Source organism: Prionailurus viverrinus, chromosome E3 (genome assembly GCF_022837055.1).
Source record: "Prionailurus viverrinus isolate Anna chromosome E3, UM_Priviv_1.0, whole genome shotgun sequence".
NCBI classification, from domain to species: Eukaryota; Metazoa; Chordata; class Mammalia; order Carnivora; family Felidae; genus Prionailurus; species Prionailurus viverrinus.
The window spans coordinates 2,272,648-2,294,939 of NC_062576.1; the positions used below are offsets into that span (position 1 = coordinate 2,272,648).

Sequence of the window (22,292 nt, forward strand, 5' to 3'; positions counted from 1 at the left end):
AAGCTGTAACCCTTTTTGTTGACTGCTTTTTTGAAATAATTGGAGATTCACGTTTGGAAATAATGCCCTCGTTTTTTGAACGAATATCACGTTTGAGGTCAGTGTTGTTGCAGGACTCGCTGTTGCATCGTGAAGGCAGCGAAGTGTGACCCAGAAATTCGGATGCTCCCATCCCTTTTAACAGTAAGACTTGTGGGCGATGCTGTCTGGTAGTTGTCTTATCTTGGGCCTTCTCGTTCTCGTCGCGCCTCTGAGAAGCTGTGAACTGGCGATCGTGCGTGCCTGGCAGGAGCCACAGCCCGTTCCTTTCTTGGGACTGCTCCCACGGGCCCTTTGATAGGCTCCGCCCGCCTGCTCTCCACAACCGCCCTTTATGTGGCTTGTTTGAGGTTAGAAATGACCACACAAAGGACTGCCCTTGCTCCTTGATGTTAAAAATGGACCGTGGCCTCAGCCTCATCGGTAAACGCTGCCTCGGCCTGGTGTCGACGTGCTTATCACCTCAACTTGGAAAAGCCTGGATGGGGCTGTGGCCCCGGGCAGGTCTGGTTCCGTGGCAGGGCTCCAGGGTGAGGCGACGCTCCCAGGACGCAGGCACACGGGGTTTGGCGACCCAAAGGGAGGACCTGTCTTGTTGTCATTCGTCCACCCTCTCATTGTACACGTTTCAAACTTGAACATTTGTCTAGTGAACTAATTACGGTAAGGTCGGCCCGTTGAACTTTTGTGCAGACTTGTGAGATGAAGGTGTGGCTCCAGCGGCCAGCTCTAAGTTTATGGCCTTTGTTGCAGTTCTCGCCCACATTTAAGGCCTTGCTTTTTTAAAAATTTTTATTTATTTTTACTCACATATTTGTTTTTTACACATTGCCCTGCATTTTGCTTTATTTATTCAATGGCACCTCCTATAAATTCTTCCAAGTCTGCTGTTCGAGCTCTGATTCATTCTTTTCTTTGCCATTTTTTTAAATTGTGGTAAAATGCACGTAACATTTATCGTCTTCACATTTTTCAGGGTACAGTTCAGTGGCATTGAACACATTCACATTGTCACGCAACCATCACCACCCTCCGTCTCTAGAATTCATTCCATCTTCCCAAACGGAATACATCTGCCTCCGGTAAATACTAACACCCCCTTGCCCTCCCTGCCCAGCACCTGGTAACCTCCAGTCGGCTCTCTCTCTCTATGGATTCAGCTCCTCTGGGGACCTCACAGAAGTGCAGTCGTACAGCATTTGTCCTTTGTGGCTGCCTGATGTCACCGAGCATCGTGTCCTTCCTGTAGGTTCGTCCACGTTGTAGCAGGTGCCGGCATGTCTTCCCTCGGAAAGGCTGAGTGACACTTGTCGTGTGCGTGCCATGTTTTCTTATGTCCTTACTCTTCACCGCACGCCTGGGTGGCTTCCACACCCATTATTCGGCTGTTGTGAATAATGCTGCTGTGAGTGGGACTGGCTGTACAAATATCTCTTGGAGACCCTGCTCTCAGTTCTTTTGAATACAGACCCAGAAGTGGCATTGTTGGATCACATGGTAATTCTGTTGTTAATGTTTTTTCATGTTTATTTACCTTTGAGAGACAGAGAGCACAAGCAGGGGAGGGGCAGAGAGGGAGACACAGAGTCCGAAGCAGGCTCCAGGCTCCGAGCTGTCGGCACAGAGCCCCACGTGGGGCTCGAACCCACAAACCGTGAGATCATGACCTGAGCCGAAGTCGGACGCTCAACCGACTGAACCACCCAGGCGCCTTTATTGTTAATGTTTTGAGGAGCCTCCGTCCTGTTTTCCACAGGGGCCGCAACATTTTACATTCCCGTTAGCAGTGCACGAGGGTTCCAATTTCTCCCCATCCTCTCCAACACTCATCTATTGGTTTTGTTTTCATTTTAAGATATTTATTTCTTTATTATTTATGAGAGAGAGAGAGAGAGAGAGAGAGAGAGAGAGAGAGAGAAAGAGAGAATCTCAAGCAGGCTCCACACCCAGCACTGGGCCTGTTGCGGGGTTCCATCCCATGACCCTGGCATCGTGACCTGAGATGAGATCAAGAGTTGGACGCTTAACCCACTGAGCGACCCAGGTCAACCGATTTTACTATTTTTTTAAGTGTTATCTGTCCCCTACGTGAGGCTAGAACTCACAACCCCAAGGTCGAGAGCCACATGCTGCATCGAGTGAGCCCTCCAGGCTCCCCTATTTTTTGATTGGGGTTTTTGATGGATGTGAGCTGCTGTGTCGTCATGGTCTTGATTTGCATTTCCCTGATGATGAGTGATGTTGAGTATCTTTTCGTGTACTCATGGCCCATTTGTATGGTTTCAGAGAAATGTCCATTCATATTTTTTGCCCATTCTTGAATTGGTTGTTTGATTTGTTTTTTCCTTTGAGTTTAACGAGTTCTCCATTTATTCTGGATATTAACCCCTTATCAGATACACGATTTGAAAAAATTTTGTCCCATTCTGCAGGAATCTTCCCTGTGGGCAGTGCCTTTTGATGCCCAAAAGTTGCTAAGTTGCATGAAGTCCACTTTTGTCTATTTTTTCTTTTGTTGTTAATGCCTTAATTTTGTATTGCCATGTATCTTTTCTTTCCTTTTTTCTTTTAAATGTTTATTTTTGAGAGACAGCGAGAGGGAGAAGGGCAGAGAGAGAGGGGGAGACGGCAGATCTGAAGCAGACTCTGCACTGGCACCAGACAGCCGGACGTGGGGCTCGAACTCACAAACTGTGAGATCATGACCCGAACTGAAGTCAGATGCTTAACAGACTGAGGCAGCCGGGCACCCCGCCGTGTATCTTTTCTAAAAGGGAAAATGTTTTTTTCTCACAGTAAAAACCAGTCAATGCTCAGTGTAAACAAAAACACCGTAAACACGAAAGCCGTGAAGAGGGGAGTCAGAGTCACCCAGACGCTCGCGCGCTGTCCCGGGATATGTGCGGACTCTGTCTTGTGTCGGGTGGCGGTCGCGGTGGCCCTTCCCGTGTGGAGTCCCGTGTGCTTACCCGGTGGCCGGCTGCCCGCCTGGGAGCTCTCCCTGCCGTCTGCCACGGGGAGGGGCCGTGCCGTTCACACCGAGTGGTCGAGGGTGCGTGGTGTGGTGTAAGTTACGGGTCTCATTACGAGTAAGTTAGTTGACTCGCTGTTTACAACATAAGCCGTAGATTCTCTGCACCCACGAGGAAAGCGCCGTGAGGTCCCCGCGTGGCCTGCTGCTGGCCCCGGGCCCGGCGGGGGCAGGTACGTACCTGGACGGGGTCCTGGTGCTCGGCTGCAGTGCTTGGTGGTGCCTGGTCGTCCTCAGGAGGTTATCTGTGGACTAAGAACAAAGCCTTAGATGTTAAATGTACTACAAGAGTCAAAGATTGTAGCGCCTGGTGCTAAAAGCTTAGAGAACCATATCGCGCACAGGTAAGAAAGAAACATCAGGTGCCTCGGTTCCCACTGGGAGCATTTGGGGCTAGTTCCAGCCTGACCACGGCCCCTTGCAGCCGTGACCAGTGCTCCGTTTGGTGCCCTTCGCCTCCAGGCCCGGTGCCTCTGCGTCTCTTGGGTCGGAAAAGCCAGGGAACCCTCGCCCGTTTGTGACACAGACACGCGGGTCAGCATCTGAACTTCCAAGGAAGCGTGATCCTTCTAAGCCCCTTCTGTTCACCAGATTGAACTTTGAGTAGGAGGAAACTTGCCCGTGTGACTTCAGTCCCTGGGAGAGATGGGAAAATGCAGGGCGGGTGTCAGGTGCGTGTGTCCTACCGTGACTCCCGTGTAAACGCTTTCTACCGTGGAATGCCCCGAGGTCACGGAAAAGAAGGAGGTGTCGACGTACGCGACCACATGGACGAGTCTCAAAGTACATGCCGTGTGGTTCCATCGATACGACGCTCCAGAAAACGCGAGCTGATTTATAGTGACGGAAGCCAGATCAGCTGCAGGAGGGGAGGGATGAGCCGGGGAGAGGGATTAGAATGGGCCTGAATACGCTTTGGGGGGGTCGATGGAGATGTTCCCTCTCTGACCGTGGTGAGCGTGTCACGGGTGCATGCGTCCAAACTCACCAAGTGGTACGTCTTAAGGACGTGCACGTCCTCGTGCGTGAGCTACACAAGCCGTTTGGAAGACCGAGTACATCTAACGGTAACAAAGCTGAGGGAGCGGGAGTGTGTGTGGGCTTGACCTGTGGAGTGAGGCTTGCGTTCGGGGCCTCGGGTTCCTCAGCCGTGAGAGGGCTGTGCCTCCCTGAGGCCGCGTGCAGAGGCTTGAAGGAGCATGTGCGCGTGACACGCTCCTCCCGGTGCCTGGCCCGTGGTGACGGCTCCGGAAAAGGCAACTGTGATAGAAGACGCGTTATCTCTGTGTGTCGTTTTTCTCCCCCGGGTATTCAACCGTCTCTTTTCCTCGAAATTAAAGCGAAGTCTTACTAAATTGTTAGTCACGAGCGTCCGTTTTTACAGAACGCCATAGGCCCTGGCATTTGCTAACTTGCATATACTACGTCTTGCCTGAAAAATAAGCAGAGGTGTTTCTTTATATATTATTTATCATAACCAGACTTAGCTGGTTCTTAGCATTCTGAGCCCACGAATGACGGCCCGGTCCTTGATCTGTGGCTGGTGCCTGTGCCCGCGGACGGGACTCTGACTCGGCATCATCCCCACCGTGCGTGTGAGTCTCATTCTTAAAATTGGAAGCCGAGCTCTCGCATCAAGTGACACTCGCAGTTACTCTGTCCCTTTGCTCTCAGCCTTCGGGAAAACTTTTCTTTTCCTCTTTTTTGATATGGTTTCACTTTCCATCTCTAGAAACTGTTCACCCTTGTACATCCCCGAGAAGGGATGGTCTCGAAAACTTTAATGGCGTGGTACTTATGATCTAATTTTGAAAACAGGCTGTGACATCGTGTGACGGTCATCACGAAAAGAGCTTTAAACTGTTGTCACATAGCTGTTGTTACTCCCCGCACACCCGTGATGCCCTCAGGGGAAGCTGGGTGAGAGACACAGGCCTCTAATCCTGATGGTTTTCTTCATTTTGTGACACACTTATCACTTCCACAAGGTGTGATAAATCCCGAAGGCGCGCACTGCCCCGGCCCGTGGCAGAGTAGCGGTCAGCCGGGTTCTCGGTGCCCCCGGCTGGGTTTCCTTTTCTGTGGGGGTGCGCTGAGATCACCGGGGCCCAGGAAGGACTGGCGAGGGTGACTGTGACCAGCACATTCTTTTCTGTCACCTGCTTGTGTCGGCACCTTTCCTGTGTCAGCCCATACAGCCCTTTGTACTGTGAACATGTAGCACTTTCTCCATCAAACACACAACATAGGGGCACCGGGAGGGGCGGGGGGGATCAGCCAGTTAAACGTCCAACTCTTGATTTCAGCTCAGATCATGATCTTATGGTTCGTAGGATCAAGCCCCACGTTGGGCTTGGTGCTGACAGTGCGGAGCCTGCTTGGGATTTTCTCTCTCTCTCTCTCTCTCTCTCTCTCTCTCTCTCTCTCTGTGTGTGTGTGTGTGTGTGTGTGTGTGTGTGTGTGTCTGTCCCTCTCCTGCTCAGGCACTCTTTCTGCCTCTCTCTCAAATAAACATTTAAAACAACAAAAAAAGCCCAAAATGAACTGAGTATAAACAAGGCTGCATAGGTGGGTGGAGATTGCTTCCAGACCTTGGCCTCATGAAGTTTTAGGTTCATTTAATGAAACTGCATCAGGTACCAGGTACCAGGCACACAGTCGAACACGTGCAAGAGGTACAGACTCGGAGAGGTTCAGAAACTGAGAAGTCCCAGAGCATGCGCGATGGGAGACCCTCCCGGAACGCCCCCAGGACGCGCTGTGTCTGCGTCTGCTCCGGTGCCCCCACTGGCACAGCTCCCGGTGTGTCTTAAAAATGGCTCCTTCTGGGTTTGGGCCACTTTAGAGGAATGCACTCATTCTCTCGTTAGGCCAGACCCAGAGTCTGAGTTCTGTCCTCTGAAGCCACACGGGATAAGCCTGTCCCCTCTCCCAGGCGACTGCCCTCCAGATACTTGAGCCCCCGCTGCAAATCTCTCCTCCGGCCTCAGCAGCCCCCACTCCCCTCTCGCAGGTGCTATTGGGGAAGAGGCCTGACGGCCGGCAGAAGCCACAGGAGAGGCAAGGACCCCACTTAGTCTTAAGCGGGTTAAGACGTGTGCCTGTCTAGGGGTACTGCAGACAGGAGGTGAATGCCAGGAGAAAGGGGTACAGATCTTGAACTTTTCCAGAAACCTCAGACTCTCAGGTCACGCTTACTGAACCTGGTAGGATAATTTGTGTTTTATGTAAGATGGCCCTGGTTCAAAATACAGGAAAGAGAGAGGTGAATGTGGCCCCTGCAACTTCCCCAGCCCCCTTTATCCCGGCACTTTTCAGACACTGCCTCTTCTTCCCTGTGCTGCCTGGGACAGGGTTGCTGCTCAGAACGGCTGTCAAACAGGACTGGCCCCAGGAAGGGGTCCCCTGGCATTTTGGGGATCGACCTTGACCGCGGTCGACGACAGCCTTAGTGGAAGTCGTAAGGGAAGCACGAATCCCTCGTCCAGCCTGCAGAGCCCTCCCCGACGCAGGGGTGGCGGCCTGCCCCCAGGCCGGTGGCATGCTGCTCGACCGGGGGTGAGGCCCCAGCACCTGCTGACACTCACAGCTTCCCCCCTGCACCTGCCTCCCTCCACCCTCTTGCCGCGGCCGTGGCTCCGCTGCTGTCTGGTTCCCGCGGGGACGCAGACAGGCTCTCAGGGCCTGGAGAGCTCTCACACGGGCCCGCTTTCATCTGCCTGCTGCACCCTCCCTCTGTCCCCAGAGACCTCGAGTGTGCCCTACCCTTTCCACACAGAGGGGCAGACACGGTGCCCAGGGCCCAGCACGCGTCGGCCACACACACGAGCCTGCCTCCGACATGTTTCTTAGGATTAAGTGTACACGGGGGCGCCTTTAACATTATTACAAATTGTAGGATGCGTTAAACCTTAACCTTCTTGTGTGTGTGTTTCACTGCCCTCCTCTCCTTCCTCCTCGGCACCTCCCGCTCAGGAGGGTCTGTGTTCCCGCCCGAGCCTGGTCTCTTAGCCCCCTGTTTTCAGTTCCGTGATAAAGGATGTCCAGCGACCTCATCAGCCGCACCCGTCCCGGGCGCCTCAAAGCAGCGCTGGTCGTATTACACGGAGGAGCTGAAGTCCGGCAGGCAGCCCCACAAAGCCTGAGCCGTGGAGAATGGGGTGGGAGCCGGGGGACGGGGACCCTGACCGCGAGGCAAGCACCGTGCGCCGGAACCTGAGGCTCCAGGAGGGCACCTTATCTGGACGCGGTCTTTAACGTGGCTCTGTGTTGCCTTTCCAGGGTCCCGAGAGCAGCGCCCCTCCTCCATGAAGCTGCCGTGAAAGCTCCCGGGTGAGAGGGCCCGCGGCCCGTCCGCAAACAGAATGACCAAAACCCGGCTCTTCCGCCTGTGGCTGGTCTTGGGGTCCGTGTTCATGGTCCTCCTGATCATTGTGTACTGGGACAACGTGGGCACGGCCCACTTCTACCTGCACACTTCCTTCCCCAGGCCGCGCCCCACCCCCGCGCAGGGGGCAGAGAAGGAGTTCACGGCCGACGTGGACGCGTTTTTGCAGAAGCTGCTGAGCGGCGGCCTGAAGCAGAGCGCCCCCTCCGGTCGAAGGACGGAGCAGCCCTCGGTGCAGGCCTCGGGCAGGCCCGTGCTGAGCAACGCGGAGGAGAGCGTGCGGGGCTACGACTGGTCCGCCCGCGACGCCCAGCAGGGCCCGGACCCCGGCGGGCGGCAGGCGGAGCGGAGGAGCGTGCTCCGGGGGCTCTGCGCCAACGCCAGCTTCGTGTTCCCCACCAAGGAGCGCTCGTTCGACGACATCCCCAACTACGAGCTGAACCACCTGATCGTGGACGACCGCCACGGCGTCATCTACTGCTACGTGCCCAAGGTGGCCTGCACCAACTGGAAACGCGTCATGATCGTGCTGAGCGAGAGCCTCCTGGACCGGGGCGCCCCCTACCGCGACCCGCTGGACATCCCGCGGGAGTACGTCCACAACTCCAGCACCCACCTGACCTTCAACAAGTTCTGGCGCCGCTACGGCAAGTTCTCCCGCCACCTCATGAAGATCAAGCTCAAGAAGTACACCAAGTTCCTGTTCGTGCGGGACCCCTTCGTGCGCCTCATCTCCGCCTTCCGCAGCAAGTTCCAGCTGGAGAACGAGGAGTTCTACCGCAAGTTCGCCGTGCCCATGCTCACCATGTACGCCAACCGCACCGGCCTGCCCTCCTCCGTCAGCGAGGCCTTCAGCGCGGGCCTCAAGGTGTCCTTCGCCAACTTCATCCAGTACCTGCTGGACCCGCGCACCGAGAAGCTGGCGCCCTTCAACGAGCACTGGAGGCAGGTGCACCGGCTCTGCCACCCCTGCCAGATCGACTACGACTTTGTGGGCAAGCTGGAGACGCTGGACCAGGACGCGGCCCAGCTGCTGCGGCTTCTCAAGGTGGACAAGCTCCTGCACTTCCCCCCGAGTTACCGGAACAGGACCGCCAGCAGCTGGGAGGAGGGCTGGTTCGCCCCCATCCCCCTGGCCTGGAGGCAGCAGCTGTACAAACTCTACGAGGCCGATTTCGTCCTGTTCGGCTACCCGAAGCCCGAAAACCTGCTCAGAGACTGAGGGCGGCGGGGACAGTCCCGAACGCCGGAACCAACCGGGCTCACGTCATCTGCCGTCCCACGGCCGTCTTCCTGCGGGAGGAGCGATGGGCTCCCGCGTGGATTTTTTTCACGGCCCCGTTTCCCTGCCGGCCCGACACGGCAGGGTTCCCCAGCGCTCCCGTCAACGAGGAGGCTGGAGACCGTCCCCACACTCCAGTTTTTTAAATAACCTACGATTTTGCAATCTAGACGTACCGTTTACTCCACTGCCTATATTCGTTGAGTACTGCGTTAATATTGTTTTCTAAGATTAATATATTTGAGATATTTAATATGAAAAGTGCAGAAAGAAAGGATGGAGTAAATGTTACACCTGCTTCTTCCGCCTGCTCTCGTGGTTATTCTGGCAGAGCGTGAAACTCAGGTAGAGGAAGGGGATTTTCGTGGTCATCTTCCACAAAAAGCAGGACCCTGCACTTGAAATCAGGCCTCCCTCGTGTTTATAAAAGGGTAGCAGACAGATCTCCTCAAGCGAGAGCGCCCTTGCCGTGTGATATTTCTGGAAAGGGAAGGCAGTCAGGAAGGGTGTTCTGTTTGCGACCACCCTTCCCGGCCGCGGTCACGGAGCAGGGTGGTCACTCCAGCTGTTCCTGTGAGTGTATAAATCCTGGCCCTAAGGATTTGCTGTGACAGGGGTGCTGTGAGGAGTCTGTCCCGAGAATCGATTCCTGACGTCAGCAAGGTGAGGCTTGGGCGACAGATGCGGTGACCTTCTCCCTCGCGGGCGTGACTGACCCTGGGATCCTCTCGCTCGGCGGCCCCGACTTGGGAAAGGTGTCCTGTTGGCTAGTCCGGGAAGGCTCCTGGTTCAGATTTATTTGCAGTTTTGGCCTCGACCCTGTAGTTGGTGAGAAATTTGCGGTCACTCCGTGGTGTGTGGGGCTCACGTTTGACCTTGCGTCCTTGATGTGTAGCATTTGGTCCCTGGGAGCCGGCAGTGCACTCAGGAGGCCTGCCCCCAGCCCTCCTTGGTGCGCAGTGTCCTTGCTGTTTCTGGTTTCCAGATGGCACCGGGGGCTCGTCTGAGCACGTGGCCTCCGCGCGCTCACCTCCTAGACTCGGGGCTCCGCCGTGCGACAAGCCACCTGCTCCTCTTTTTATGAAACGGTCAGCAGCAGAGATACTCGAACTTGGGAGTCCGGCTGTAGAGTAACTTAAGAGCTGTCAGGCACCACGGTGGGGATCTCCTGGGGCACCCGTTTGCTCAGTAGTCACCCGTGACACCGAGAGCGCTGGGCTTCAGGGTGGCTCTGCCTTCGGGGAGCCTTGTGATCCTGTGGTAGAGACGAGAGTGGGGACCCCCATCCCAGGCCAGTGGGCTGAGTGCCTTCAGGACAAGGCATCTGGTGATGTGAAGGCGGGCTTCCTGAGGGAGGTGGTGGTTGAGCACGGCCTGAAGGGCGGGGCAGGCTAGGTGGCCGAGCAGTGACATCAGCAGAGGTGCAGGGCGTGTCCACAGATGGCAGGTACTAACTACTGTGACACATTTCTTGTGTCATTTCATGTTCTCTCGGAAGCCACCGTGCTCTTCCTGTCCTTTTCTCTAGTGAGGATGCTGTGTAGCAGAGACAAGGCAGGGCCGGGATCTGGAGCCCGTGTGCCTGACCGCCCCCCCCCCCCCCCCCCCCCCAGGGATGTGGACGGGTTGTGGGCATAGAGTCTGGCGGCCTTGACTGTCAGGCCCAGTTGAGATTTCACTTAGGCAGCAACGAGCCGTGGAGGTTTCTGGGTGGAGGGATTTGGATGCTTTGGGGTCAGGTGGTGTCGGGCCGAGAGGGGAGGGCGCCGGGAGGCCGGTCAGCAGGCAGCGGGGGCCTCGCCCAGGGATGATGGGGTGACGGGGAGACAGGAGGCGCCCAGGTGACTCGAGGGAGGGTATTGGGAAGAGGCTCCTTCCGACGCCCCACGGGACGGGCGGCCCCCCCAAGCCAGCCTGCTGCTGATATTCCCACGTGTGACGAGGGACGAGCAGGAAGGAATCAGGAGAGCTTAACGAGGACCTTTCTTCTGACCTGGCAGCTTCCCCCCGCCACACACCGGTTTTTTAATCGTGGTCAAAGACACATACAATTTATCATCTTAGCGGTTTTGTGTCCATTTCAGGGGCGGTAAGCGCGTTGTGGTGCAGCCATCGCTGCCATCCATCTGCGAGACGTTTTCATCTTCCCAGAGTGGGAGCCCCAGCCCCAGCCCCACCGCCGGCCCCCTGCGTCTGTGTGCGGGACAACTCCAGCGACCTCACAGAGGTGGGGTCACACGTACTTGTGCTTTCGTACCCGGCTCGCGTCACTCAGCATCACGTCCTCGAGGTCCACGCGTGTGGTAGCAGGTGCCAGCGCGTCCCTCCTCGTTACGGCCCACGCCGTCCCACGGTGTGGATGTGCCACATCGTATTTATCCGTCACCCATCCGTGGACACGTGAGTCGCTCCCGCCTCCGAGCTGCTGCGAATAACATTGCCATGAACATGGGTGTGCAAATATCTGTTTGAGTCACTGTTTTCAGTTCTTCTGGGTAAATACCCAGAAAAGGGATTACTGAGTCACATCTGACCTGGCGGCTTTTTATAAACTGAGCCAGTGTGCAGACACCTGCAGGCTCCATCAGGACCGTTGTTTTGCAGATCATGTTTCCTGGTGTTGGAGGCAAGCTGGAGGATGTCCTGGGAAAACAAGCCAGCGTTTGGATGGTTTCAGATCTCCTTTACGTGTATGGAGTATGCTGTGGATTTCAGTCACGTGCTGTAATTTTGAATAATGGATATTCATCAAAACAAGCCACAGCGTTTAAATAACAACAGTTTGGGGCATCTGGGGGCTCAGTCGATCAAGTGTCCAACTCTTGACTTTGGCTCAGGTCATGATCTCGCGGTCCGCGGGTTCAAGCCCCACGTCCGGCTCTGTGCTGACAATGTGGAGCCTGCTTGGGATTCTTTCTCTCTCTCTCTCTGCCTTCCCCCTCTCGGGTCTGTCTGTCTCTCTCTCTCAAGATAAATAAACTTAAAAAAATTTTTTAAGTAAGTAACGTAACAGTTCTGAAATACCTCTTTAGCCGCCATCATCATGGCGCTTGGCATCTGCCTCTCTGGGTAGTTTCTCACTGAGATGTGTTTATTTCGAGAATGTTCAGACACATGTCACAACTCACTGACTGGTGGGCTCATTACGGGCAGGGTCACATCTCCATTTCCTTGTTTTTGGTTCTGCCAAGAATAATCACCCTGTAGGTCTGTTTCTGTGGGTAGCGGGGGCATGTTTGCAGGGACATCGAGGCCCGGGGACCATTGGAGCAGATTGCAGCGACATCCGTACACCCGTCCAGATCCCTGTGCGGCCCCCGGGGCCCGAGGGACGGTGGCAGAGAAGGTCCCCCTCGGCCGTCCACCTCTGCCTTCCAGAGGCTGCAGCAAGAGGGGGCCCCCCTCGTCCTTTCTGGGGTGACTCTTACTCTTTCTGTTTCCCTGGCCCACAGAATAGCATCCTGTGAAGAAATTTGGCTCCATATTTTTTGTGCCCCCAGAATTTTTACATTGGGGTGCCTGGGTGGCTCAGTCGGTTGAGCATCCAACTCTTGATTTCAGCTCAGATCGTGATCTCACGGCTCGTGGCGGGGAGCCCCGTGTTGGACTCTGCTCTGGGTGTGGAGCCTGCTTGGGATTCTCTTTCTCTGCCTCTCTCCCCTGCTCACACGCTCCTGCCCTCTCTCTCTAAAAGAAGAAAAATAAAAATAAAAAATTTTTATTGATACTGTTCAGATAGATAATTTAGCCAAACGATTCCATAAACCCGATTCAACTCTGCTTACCTTTGACCTCTAACCGTTGCCAAAACATTTGCCTGCAGTCCTAATGACACCACAGTCTACGGTACAGAATCTTCTTGTGTGTTGGCACTGAGCGCCCAGCACGGCCACCAGGCCACTGTGCCTGTTGACCGTCGGGGAGAGGGATGTGGGACAGACCCAACGCTGAGGCACATGTGTGTGTATTTATGACAGAGAGAGACACTGTCAGCCCTCGTTCCTCTAAAAATGGTATGTGTTGCCATGCTTTGACGCAGAGGACCCACCTATGGTTTTTAATGTACCATAGGGGGTCTTATATTGCTTATTTTGCTATTAGCGCAGCCAAGTCCCTGCACTCAGGTGTGGACGGTGACGGCTCCTGTTACGGTGCATTCTGCCCAAGCATCTGTGCCTGGGGCAGGGCCCGCGCACTGTGGGCACACGGTACCTGTCTGTGGAGTGAGTGAGCGAATGAAGGGGTGGTGCCACGGAGCCTCATTCTGAACCAGCCAGGGTGGCTGCCATCACCCTCTCCAGCTGTTCGTAAGGTGATCACGGCTTGTGGAGGTTCTGTGACTGGCCCTGAGTGGGCGCACACCTCACTGTTTCTGACTTCTGGCACTTTCTAAGCCTTGTGTTGTCTGTGCGGCTTGCACTGTTCCTGAGGAAGTTAGCTGACACCCTGTTTTGAGAGAATCGGTTTGTCTTTATTCCCTCCCCGTGTTCTCTCCTTCCCCCTGAAAGATGCTATGGCTCCCCCTTACCTCCTCCCAGAGGGGGCAGGGCTGCTGCCAGAGGGGACAGGACTACCTTATGCGTGCTCATCTCCCACAGCCACCTGCAGAGGAGGCCTGCAGTCATGGAATGGCCAGGCCGCCCTCTCCCTCCCCAAGTCCTCGTCCCAAGAGGGCGGGAGACCCGGGTCAGGGATGCAGGCGGGCTGGGCTGGTCCTGGCGGACGGCCAGGAGCTCATGCACCCCCGTCATGTGGGTCCGAGCCCCATGGGTGGCCTGTACGTTCAGTAAGCCTACTGGGCCCCCTCCCAGCAGGCCCTTCAGAGCGGCCCCGGTCGCCACCTCGGCTGCCCTCGGGGGTCTTAGCTCTGGAGCAGCTGTGCGGGAGGCCCTATGTGTTACACGGAGCACCCGATGGCTTCCCGGTGCAGGACTCCGGGGGCCACACTGACGTCCCCAGAACCTTCTCCTTCAGCTTCTCGGGAGGGAAGCGCGGTTCCTGGTTGGACTTGCTCCTCAGCGTGTGCTCTCCCCGCTCGGTTGGGATTGCTGCTAGGAGTGAGGGGGGTGGGGGGGGCGAGGTGTGATGGTCCCGGCGGGCGCCTTGGTCTGTTCTCCTTGGGGGCTCCGCCCTGAGAGAGCAAGTTCACAGATACCATGCAGACCCGGGGAGCGGGGGTGTGGTCACCCAAGCACATTCTCCAGTGATAATTCCTGCCATTTCTTTATATGCCATACGTCCTTTCCTGCCCACCCGTAAAACTTGGACAGCATAGACGATGTAAACAGGTTCAGATACGTGACAGCGGGGTAGACGCGTGTTGTTTTTTTGCCGACGCGCATTCCTCCCGGCTAAAGAGCCCGCCTCCGGGCTTCCTTAGCCTGAGAGAGTCGAGCGGGGCAGTCCCCACCCCACACCTGAGCTCTGGCCCGGCAGCCGCGTGCTGGATAGAGGCAGCCCTCACACCCCAGCTGGACGCATCAGACCCAGGGCCTGCGGCTGGAAACCTTCGGGAAGGGGCTCGGCCAGGCTGGTGGGGCGGGAGCAGTTCCGCCAGCAGAGCCCCACGGAGACAGAGGCCATGCCGTGAGGGCTAGACGTGCACAGCACGGTCCACCTGCCGTTGGTAGGTGCGGGGCCGACGCGCGTCCACTGGCTTACGCTCCTTTGAGCCGGATCTGTGTATGGAATGTCCAGGATGTGACTGCTATGCCACTTCATCACCAACGGGCATCAGAACGCAGGGTTAAAGGCGTTCCGTCAATGAAGAGAAGCCGTGCGACCTCCGCGCACGTGGGTTATGGTTCGCTTTGGCGTGAGCAGTTCAGTTCAGATGACAGAACTTGACGTTTTCCTACTGTGCCCAGACCCAGTGACCAAAGGTCCCCTGGTGGGATACCAGTTCAGACCAGCAGAGAGGTTAATTAGGGACCGTGGGATCTTTCTCCTCTCGGGAATTACTTCTTCACGCGTCATGCAGAGGGAAGCCGGTGAGAAATGACACCCCGTTGGGACGCATCCCTGCACTCGCCCTCCGCTGCTCTGGTGCGTGCCGAATGTCGTTCCTCAGGCCTGCCGGAGATGATTCAGGCTGGCCGTCCCGGGCACCGTCTGGACGGCATTTGCTCGTGATGGTGGCACCGTCACGCTTGTGTGTCACGGGTCTGTTGGGTGCCTTTGTGGGTGATGAATGAACACAGCCGGTCTGACTGCCTTCTGCGCTTTGTGGATTTTCCTGCCGGAGCTTGGTGGAGGCTGCCGGGCCGGTGGGACTGTGAGTGTGTGCGGTATGCTCGCAGAGGCGGATCCAAAAGGGATAGCTTTTCCGGGCAGGGGGTGTTTTGAACTCGGAGTTAGGGCCTGGGCGTCCGAAATTTTCCTGGCACTTTGGGGCACGAGGCACACTTAGGCTGGGTGCAGATTTGAAGGGGCAACAGTGCCGAGCTTTGAAGAGAAGGAAGCTTCCTTGGGCAGCAGGGAGGGGAGGCCAGCCCGGACGGTTAGCAGAGGTGCCCACAGCAAGTCTGTAGACTGGTCCGTGAGTCGACCCAAAGTTGCCTTCTTTTTCCGTGTGGTCATACATCGTCACGTGAGCAGAAAGTTTTCTGTGCGTGAAATGTGAGAGAAGAACGTGGCCAGGCAAGTAGGTGTGATGGAGTGAGCCGTTTGTGTGATGGAATGAGCCATTTGATAATGGTCTGGAAAGGCTGCATCTGGTTCTGGGTTTGTCTAGGGCCGCGGAGCCAGCAGTATTCCTTGTGGTCTCGGTTCTGCAGCTGTGCAAAATCACCACCTGATGAGCGGTAATAAGTCTGTCTAAACACACTTTGAAATCCTCACATGAGCGATGGGTCTGGGTTGTCCAGGCGCCTTCCAAAACAGCGGGTTGGTTTGCAGAAACACAGCCGGCCTTTCCAGGCTCGGGGAACGTCCTGCTTATCATGTTTCAAAGAGCTTCGGGGTGTGAGTGTGCTGACCCGTCAGCAGAGAGGGCCCGGCTGTGCTCATCCCGCCCTGGAGGGCCCTGGAGAGAACTGCGCACAGCCCCGGTGGGTGAAGGTCATCGGACCGGTGCCCAGACCTCCCCGAGGATGGGGTGGAGGGTGGGGGTTGGGGCCCAGGGCACTCCGTCAGGGCCACGGGCCAGGGGGCTTTCGGCCTCAGGCCTTCCACCCTGGACTGGAGTCCATTTCTTATGCGAACTTGGAGTAGGAACCTTTAAAGTGCTCTTTTCAGCTAGTAAAGCTGTTTGTCCTTAGATGACTGGCCATCCTCTTTAGGAGAATGGGTTTCTCACAATTAAAAAAAAAAAACAAAAAAAACCGCCCCACCTCGTAAATACGTTTTCTTGGATGAATTGGGGGGTGGAGATGGTGGTGATAATTTTATTCTTTTTTAAAATGGTGGCAAAACATACATGACGTGAAATTCACATCCTAACCGTTTAGGTCCATGAGTCGGTGGGGTGGCTGTGCAGCCATGTCCACCCTCTGTCCCCAGATGCCTCAGCCCCCATGCTGTTCAGGGTCACCTGTGCCTGTCCTGTGTGTCCGGCCTCTTGCCCTGAGCATCACATCCTCAAGGTTCATCCATGCTGGAGCAGGTGCCAGAATTCCCCTCCTTTGTGAGGCCGAGTGACGTTCCGGCGTACAGATGCGTCACTGTCATTGATCGGCCCCTCCTTCGGTGGGCAACGGTTGCTCTCGCCTGTTGGCTGTGTGAATAGCGCCGTGTGAGCACGGGGTGCAGACGTGCGAGCACAGACCCGGGAGTAGGATTTCTGGATCACGTGGTAATTCTGTATTTAATTTTTTGCACGACTGAGTTTCAATTCTTTTTCCTGCCAGAAACGCTTTCAGAGGATGACGGGTGGGAGTAGCACATGGCAAGTTTTCCCCGGCGTGTTTGCGTCCTTAAACCTCCGCGCAGTTACGGTCACGGAGGCAGAGCTGGCGTTGGCTGTGATGTGGCGGCCCCCACGCCCACGGCCCCGGGTGGGCGGGGGGTGGTGAGTGAGACACGGGCCTCCCGTCCCAGACCAGGGGCCACGCACAGACGTCCTCGCTCCCCCATCACACCCATGGAGCGTGTGGCCCGTGGAGGAGCGCCACCCCCGCTCCCGGCTGGGGAGAAGCCACTTCTGACCCGCGGTTTGGGGGAACCTGTCCCGGGTGACGCCGCCACCAGGCTGGGAGCACCCGGCACCTCGGCCGTCTCCCGGCAAAACGGGGTGGTCGCTGTCCTCTGAGAAAGCTTCACCGGATGAAAACCATAAGCAGAGCAGTGTAACTCAGGACCCTTGACCCGGCCCCCTCCCCACTCCAAGCCCAGGGCTTCCGTGCGTCCCTCGCTGCTCCTCACGCTGCTGTCTGGCTGCCTCTGTGCCAGGAGCCAGGGTGGTTCCCGCAGGGAGCTCTTCTCGAGCATGTATACAGTGGTGCTTAATGGGGCCTGTCGGAGTCCTGAGGGCAGGAAAGATGAGAAGTCAAGACCCAGACCCCCCAGACCTGGATGTGGGGGGCAGGGTTTCAAAGAACTGTCTCTGTACCCCGCTCGTCCACCCATGTCCTAGGGTCACGAGTCCTGTCACTGTGTGCCATGCCCACTCAGACACAGGATCCTGATGCGGGCTCTCGGGGGGGTTTTCCTGCCCCTGCCCCCGCGCCCACCCCTCCACAGGACAGCAGTGTCCAGCGGAGGGAAGAGCCTGGAGAGGGAGCTGGGCCCAGGGCTTGAGAAAGAGCAGTGGGATCCAAGACTCCTCCCAAGACGCGGATGCCACCGGGTACCCTGTGGCGCGTGTCCCTTGGAGCAAGCGCTTCTGTGCGCCCCGTTCAAACACCCTGGCTCCTTCCTGGGACAGTTCCAGCAGGAACTGGGCCTTTGACGAAACGGCTTCCATTTCGAAGCCGTTGACAAAGCTTGGGGGCTGGAAAACCATCCAGATGAGACGGTTTTACCATTTCGGTTACTTTCCTAACCGAGTGTCTTGTTTCCGGAGGTTTCCACAGGAGGTTGGGTTTCAAAACTTTGGGGCACAGATTTGCAAAATGGATTTGAGAGCATCAGGTTTCAAAGTAGCTTGGCTTGGAAAGTGGTCCCGGCTTCTAAAAGGTTTGGTTGAAAAATGTTCTGGTTCTAAAATGTTCCAAAAATGCGTCCCAGAGCACAGAGCGCCCGCAGTGTTTTGGGAAGGGGCCGGGCCAGAGCGCTGGGTGAAGAGGGGCCCAGGAGGCAGGGCTGTCCCGCCTTGGGGGGTCTGTGTGCTCTGCCCTCTGACAGGAAGTGGTGGCCCGGCAAGCCCGGCTCGTGTCTGTGGCCTTTCTCCTCCAGCCGGCTGCCATTTCTCCTCCAGCCGGCCCCACGGGACATTGTGCTGGTGGGTCCTCAGCTCTTTGTGAGGGCCCCCACTGCAGTCTGCACGCCTGGCTCCTGGGTTTCTGTCCACGGGCGTCCCGACTCCGAAGAGACCTCTGACTTGAGACTGAGTATTCCTTTCAAGAAAGGAGGATCCGTCTGAGAAAAGGCTTATCAGTGGAAACTCAGAACTTTGAGGAAGGTTCTTGTAAAGTCACGGGCTGAGCCGGATTATCATCCCGTTTTCTGGATGGGGAAGTTGAGACCCAGAGAGGCTGTGATAACCTGCTCAGATCCCACCATTACTCAAGGATCTACGTGTTCTGACCCCAAACTCCTGCTTTTTCCCAAAGCTTTCAAAGCCTCCCTTAGGAGCCCTGCCTGCCATCAAGGCATTTGACCCAGGGCCCTCCCACTGCCTGTCTACGTCTGCCTGTGTCAGCCCCGGCGTCTGGGGTGACAGGCCCAGCCTTCTGAGCCAACCTAGGCCCAGACCGTGGCTGGAAGGAAGGGACTGGCGTGGCCTCGGTGCCTTTGCCATCACACTATTGACGGTGGAAAGTGGGGGGTCGGTAGGAAAGGCCCATAGCTGACAGACAGCCCCGTGTCCTGGGGCGGAGCGGTGTGGGCGACCCCGAGTGTTGGCAGAGAGGCCCAGAACAGAGAGGAGGAGAGAGGAAAAATCCAGCACTTTGGAAAAACATCGCTAGCCGAGGGCGCGGCTGGGACATTAGCACCGTCACACCCAGGGAGCGGCCCCACCCTGGGCACAGTGCCTGTCCAGAGAGCCAAGAAAGTCTTGCCTCAAATGTGTCAATTAATTTTGGGGCCACATCCTGTCCGGCAGATCTCGCACCACTTGGTTGGCAGCCAGAGAGAGCTGGGCACGCCTGTGTTCAGGTCTGCTGGGTCCTTATCTGCTAAGGTTGGCTGAGGCCTCCTGCTCTAACTGTGGCCATGAGCTCCTTCCAGAAGCCAGGGCTGATGCCCCTCCAGGGACGGATCTCACGGACATGATCCCAAGGAATCCATCCTGGAAGCACCTGGGTGGCTCAGTCTGTTAAGCGTCCGACTCCCGCTTTGAGTTTAGGTTGTGATGTCAGTTTGTGAGTTCGAGCCCTGCATCAGGCTTTGCTCTGAAAATGCCGAGCCTGCTTGGGATTCTCTCTCCCCCTCACTCTCTGCCCCTCCCTGTCACACGTGTGCGCTTTTGCTCTCCCTCTCAAATAAACTTAAAAAAAAAAAGGAATCCATCGTAGTACAGAGATAACTGTGGAGCGTCAGCCAGTGGGTGGTAAATGCCCAGCTGCGTCGCCCCGCGTCCTTGTGTCTTCCTGGGAAGTGGGAGCCCCGGGCCCGTAGCCAAAGAGGAGCTAGACAGCCCTGGCTTTCCATCCTCCCCAAGCTGGAACTGCTTCCTGCCTGGCTGCTGACTCACAGGCATGCTTGTTACCTGGCCTGGAGACGGGCCCAGGTGCCAGACGGAGCTACGACAGCAGCTTTGAGTGAGTCTGGTAAGAGGGCCCAGAACCGTGGGCCTGCTGAGTTCCTCCAGGATTCCGGCCTTGGTTTCTAGGCTGAGGGGTCAAGATTGTCCCCACGGAGCCTCCTGGCACTGGCCTGACATGTTGAGGTTTTGGGGCTCGGTGCTGGGGCCCGCCTCCCCGGGGGCCAGGCCGCTCCTAGGGCCTGGCCGAGGGGCTCTCTACCTTTGCCATCTGTTGGCCCCTTGGCACACTGGATGAGCTGGAAGGACCCAAACGCCATCTGGGGTAGCAGCTGGGCAGCGGGGAGGTGGGTGGGCATAGAGGTTGGTGCCACGTCTTCTCATGGGACCGGATGTGGGCTCTTGTGGGCAGGGCTGCCTCTGTGGGTCACCTCCTTCAGGCCGGTGTTGACCTCACCCGGCCAGCTTCCCTCTTTTCTGTTGCCTGCCCGGCTCCTGGAGGCATTTGGGTTGGCTGCCTCGAAGGCCCGGGACCCCCACTTTGGAGGGATGGAAACCAAGGTGCAGACGGGGATGGACTTGCCAAGGTCACAGGGAGAGCCGGTGCAGAACCCTCGAGCCAGCCGCCTGCCCGGGCTCCCTCTACTCGCTCCTGCCCTTGAGGCACAGTGACCGCACTGCCCTGTGGTGGCCCCCGTGGCTCCTCCTCAGTGTGCAGTGTCCTCTGGTGAGAGCACATGAGGGCTCCAGGGGACCAGAGGCAGAGGAAGGAGGACAGCAGGACGCCTCCTGACCAGAGGTCCCAGCCCTTCACCCCACTGCACGGCTCCCACCATACCAGACTCCCTTGCACCCACTCCCTCCTGTGTGCAAGGCCATCCGTGGCCTGGCGTCGGATCTGGCGGTGGCCAGGCTCACGCACCACCTCCCCGGGGCGAGGCTAGCGGCCTCCTCACGGCTCCCCTCGCCTCTTCTAACCCTTCCTTCCCCTGATGACACCTGCAGGCTGTGACACCGGCTTTCTCTGAAGCCCCCTCTGTCTTGCGTCTCCCCACCTACATTCTCTGTCCCCAGGTGGACCCTCTCTGCTCCCACACAGAACCACAGAGGGTCCGCATAGGGCACAGATCTGCAGGACATCCCTGAGAAGTACCCCTGGCAGCCATCTTTGCAGAGAATGAGCACATCTAACATCTGCGCAGGTGGAGGAAACGTTTGAGTTGGAGGAGATCGCGGCGTCACCACGGAACCCGCGGCAGCCTCACTTTGCACACCGGCCACGGCAGGGCACTACCCCACTGCCCCTGCCTGGCTGGATAATCGGCCGTTTACAGTCTCTAATACTGAGCCAGATCCGTCTCCCTTGAACTTGGAAGCTGCACAGAACAGACCCGCGGTCTCTTCCACATTGGATGTGTTTAGATCTCAGAAGACCGCCGCTGTGTCTTGTCTCCCCCAGTTTTCCCCAAGAAAAACTCGTATGAAGCTGGCAAGAGGGGAAGCCAGAGCCTGGCCTCCTGCCTCAGCCTGGCCGCCAGCCTGTCGCTGCTCTGGGGAGTTCGGCAGCCCCACCCCCTAGCCTCTGCCCCCCTTCCTGAAGAATGTTCCAGACGGGCAAACAAGAGCTGGCCTTTCTGTGGGGGGGTCTGAGCCCACCTGAGTCTCTCCACTGTGAGGATGCCGCTCAGCTCGCAGACTGGTCGTGTTTTGAATGGAGATGTGTTCGGTCTTGTGCAGACACCTGGTGTCTTATGTAAGAATTTGCCACTGGAAGCAGTTTTCCTAGCCTTTCTTGAGCCCTGTGCACCAGGAGGGGGTGAGGACGGCAGCCGGGCACGCAGCCTGGCCACGAAATTCAGCAGTGTGCATGTGTGTGTCCGTGCACATGACTGTGTGTGTACATGCTCGTGTGCATGGTGGGTGTCTTTGCACGTGTGTGTGTGTGTGCATGCATGCACGGGTGCGCACGTGTGAACGTGAGTGTGCGCACGTGTGCAGATGGGTATGCGCATGAGCATGCCTGTGTGTGCATAGTGCACGTGGGCGTGCATATGCGGACATGAGTGTGCGTGAATGTGTTGGTGTGTGGAGGTGTGTGCATGGCTGTGTGTGAACATGTGCCTTCATAATGCGTGGGTGTGTGTGTGAATGTGCCCACGTACATCTGTGTGTGGCCTCCGGCTAGACGGACGGAGGAGCAGCCGGGGACCAGCTAAAAGTGCAGGAAAGTGCCATCCCAGGTGGCAGCTGGTGCTTAGGAGGCTCGTGATCAGCTTGCGATCGGGGAGGCAGAGGGAGAGCAAGCCGATCCTGTCCTCAGGCACGCGGATAGGCTCGGAGCAGTCTGTGTGCTGACGTGAGTGTTCAGCGTCAGAGACGCCGTCAACAGAGCGGGAAGGCACCCACGGAGTGGGAGAGAATGTTTGCAGCTTGTGTATCTGATAAGGGATGAGCGTGCAGAACATACAGAGAACTGAAAGCCAACAAAACCCATTCACAAGTGGGCAAAGGACCTGAACGGACTTGTCTCCGAAGAAGACGGCGACGGCCGATAAGCACCAGAAAGGCTGCTCAGTGTCACTGACTCGTCCAGGAAACGCAAACCAAGACCACAGAGATCGCCTCACATCGGGAGGACGGCTGGTGTCAAAGTGGCAGGTGGTGGCCCATGAGGCCCTTGTGCGCCGTGGACGGGAATGTAAGGTGGACCCCGGGGGGGTCCGAAGGCGCTGAGCCCAGCGGCCCGGAC

General features: G+C 57.0%; 1 protein-coding gene across 4 annotated transcripts in view; it reads left to right on the plus strand.

Moving 5' to 3' along the window:
* Window positions 1-17,033, plus strand: part of CHST12 (carbohydrate sulfotransferase 12) — a 28,870-nt gene extending 11,837 nt beyond the window's left edge. For all 4 annotated transcript variants that reach the window (XM_047839023.1, XM_047839026.1, XM_047839025.1 and 1 more), the window contains one exon: window positions 7,352-17,033. In XM_047839023.1, the coding sequence (XP_047694979.1) occupies window positions 7,435-8,679 (1,245 nt within the window). In that variant the 5' untranslated portion in view covers window positions 7,352-7,434 and the 3' untranslated portion in view covers window positions 8,680-17,033. The remainder of the gene's footprint in view (window positions 1-7,351) is intronic.
* Window positions 17,034-22,292: the final 5,259 nt, after the last annotated feature.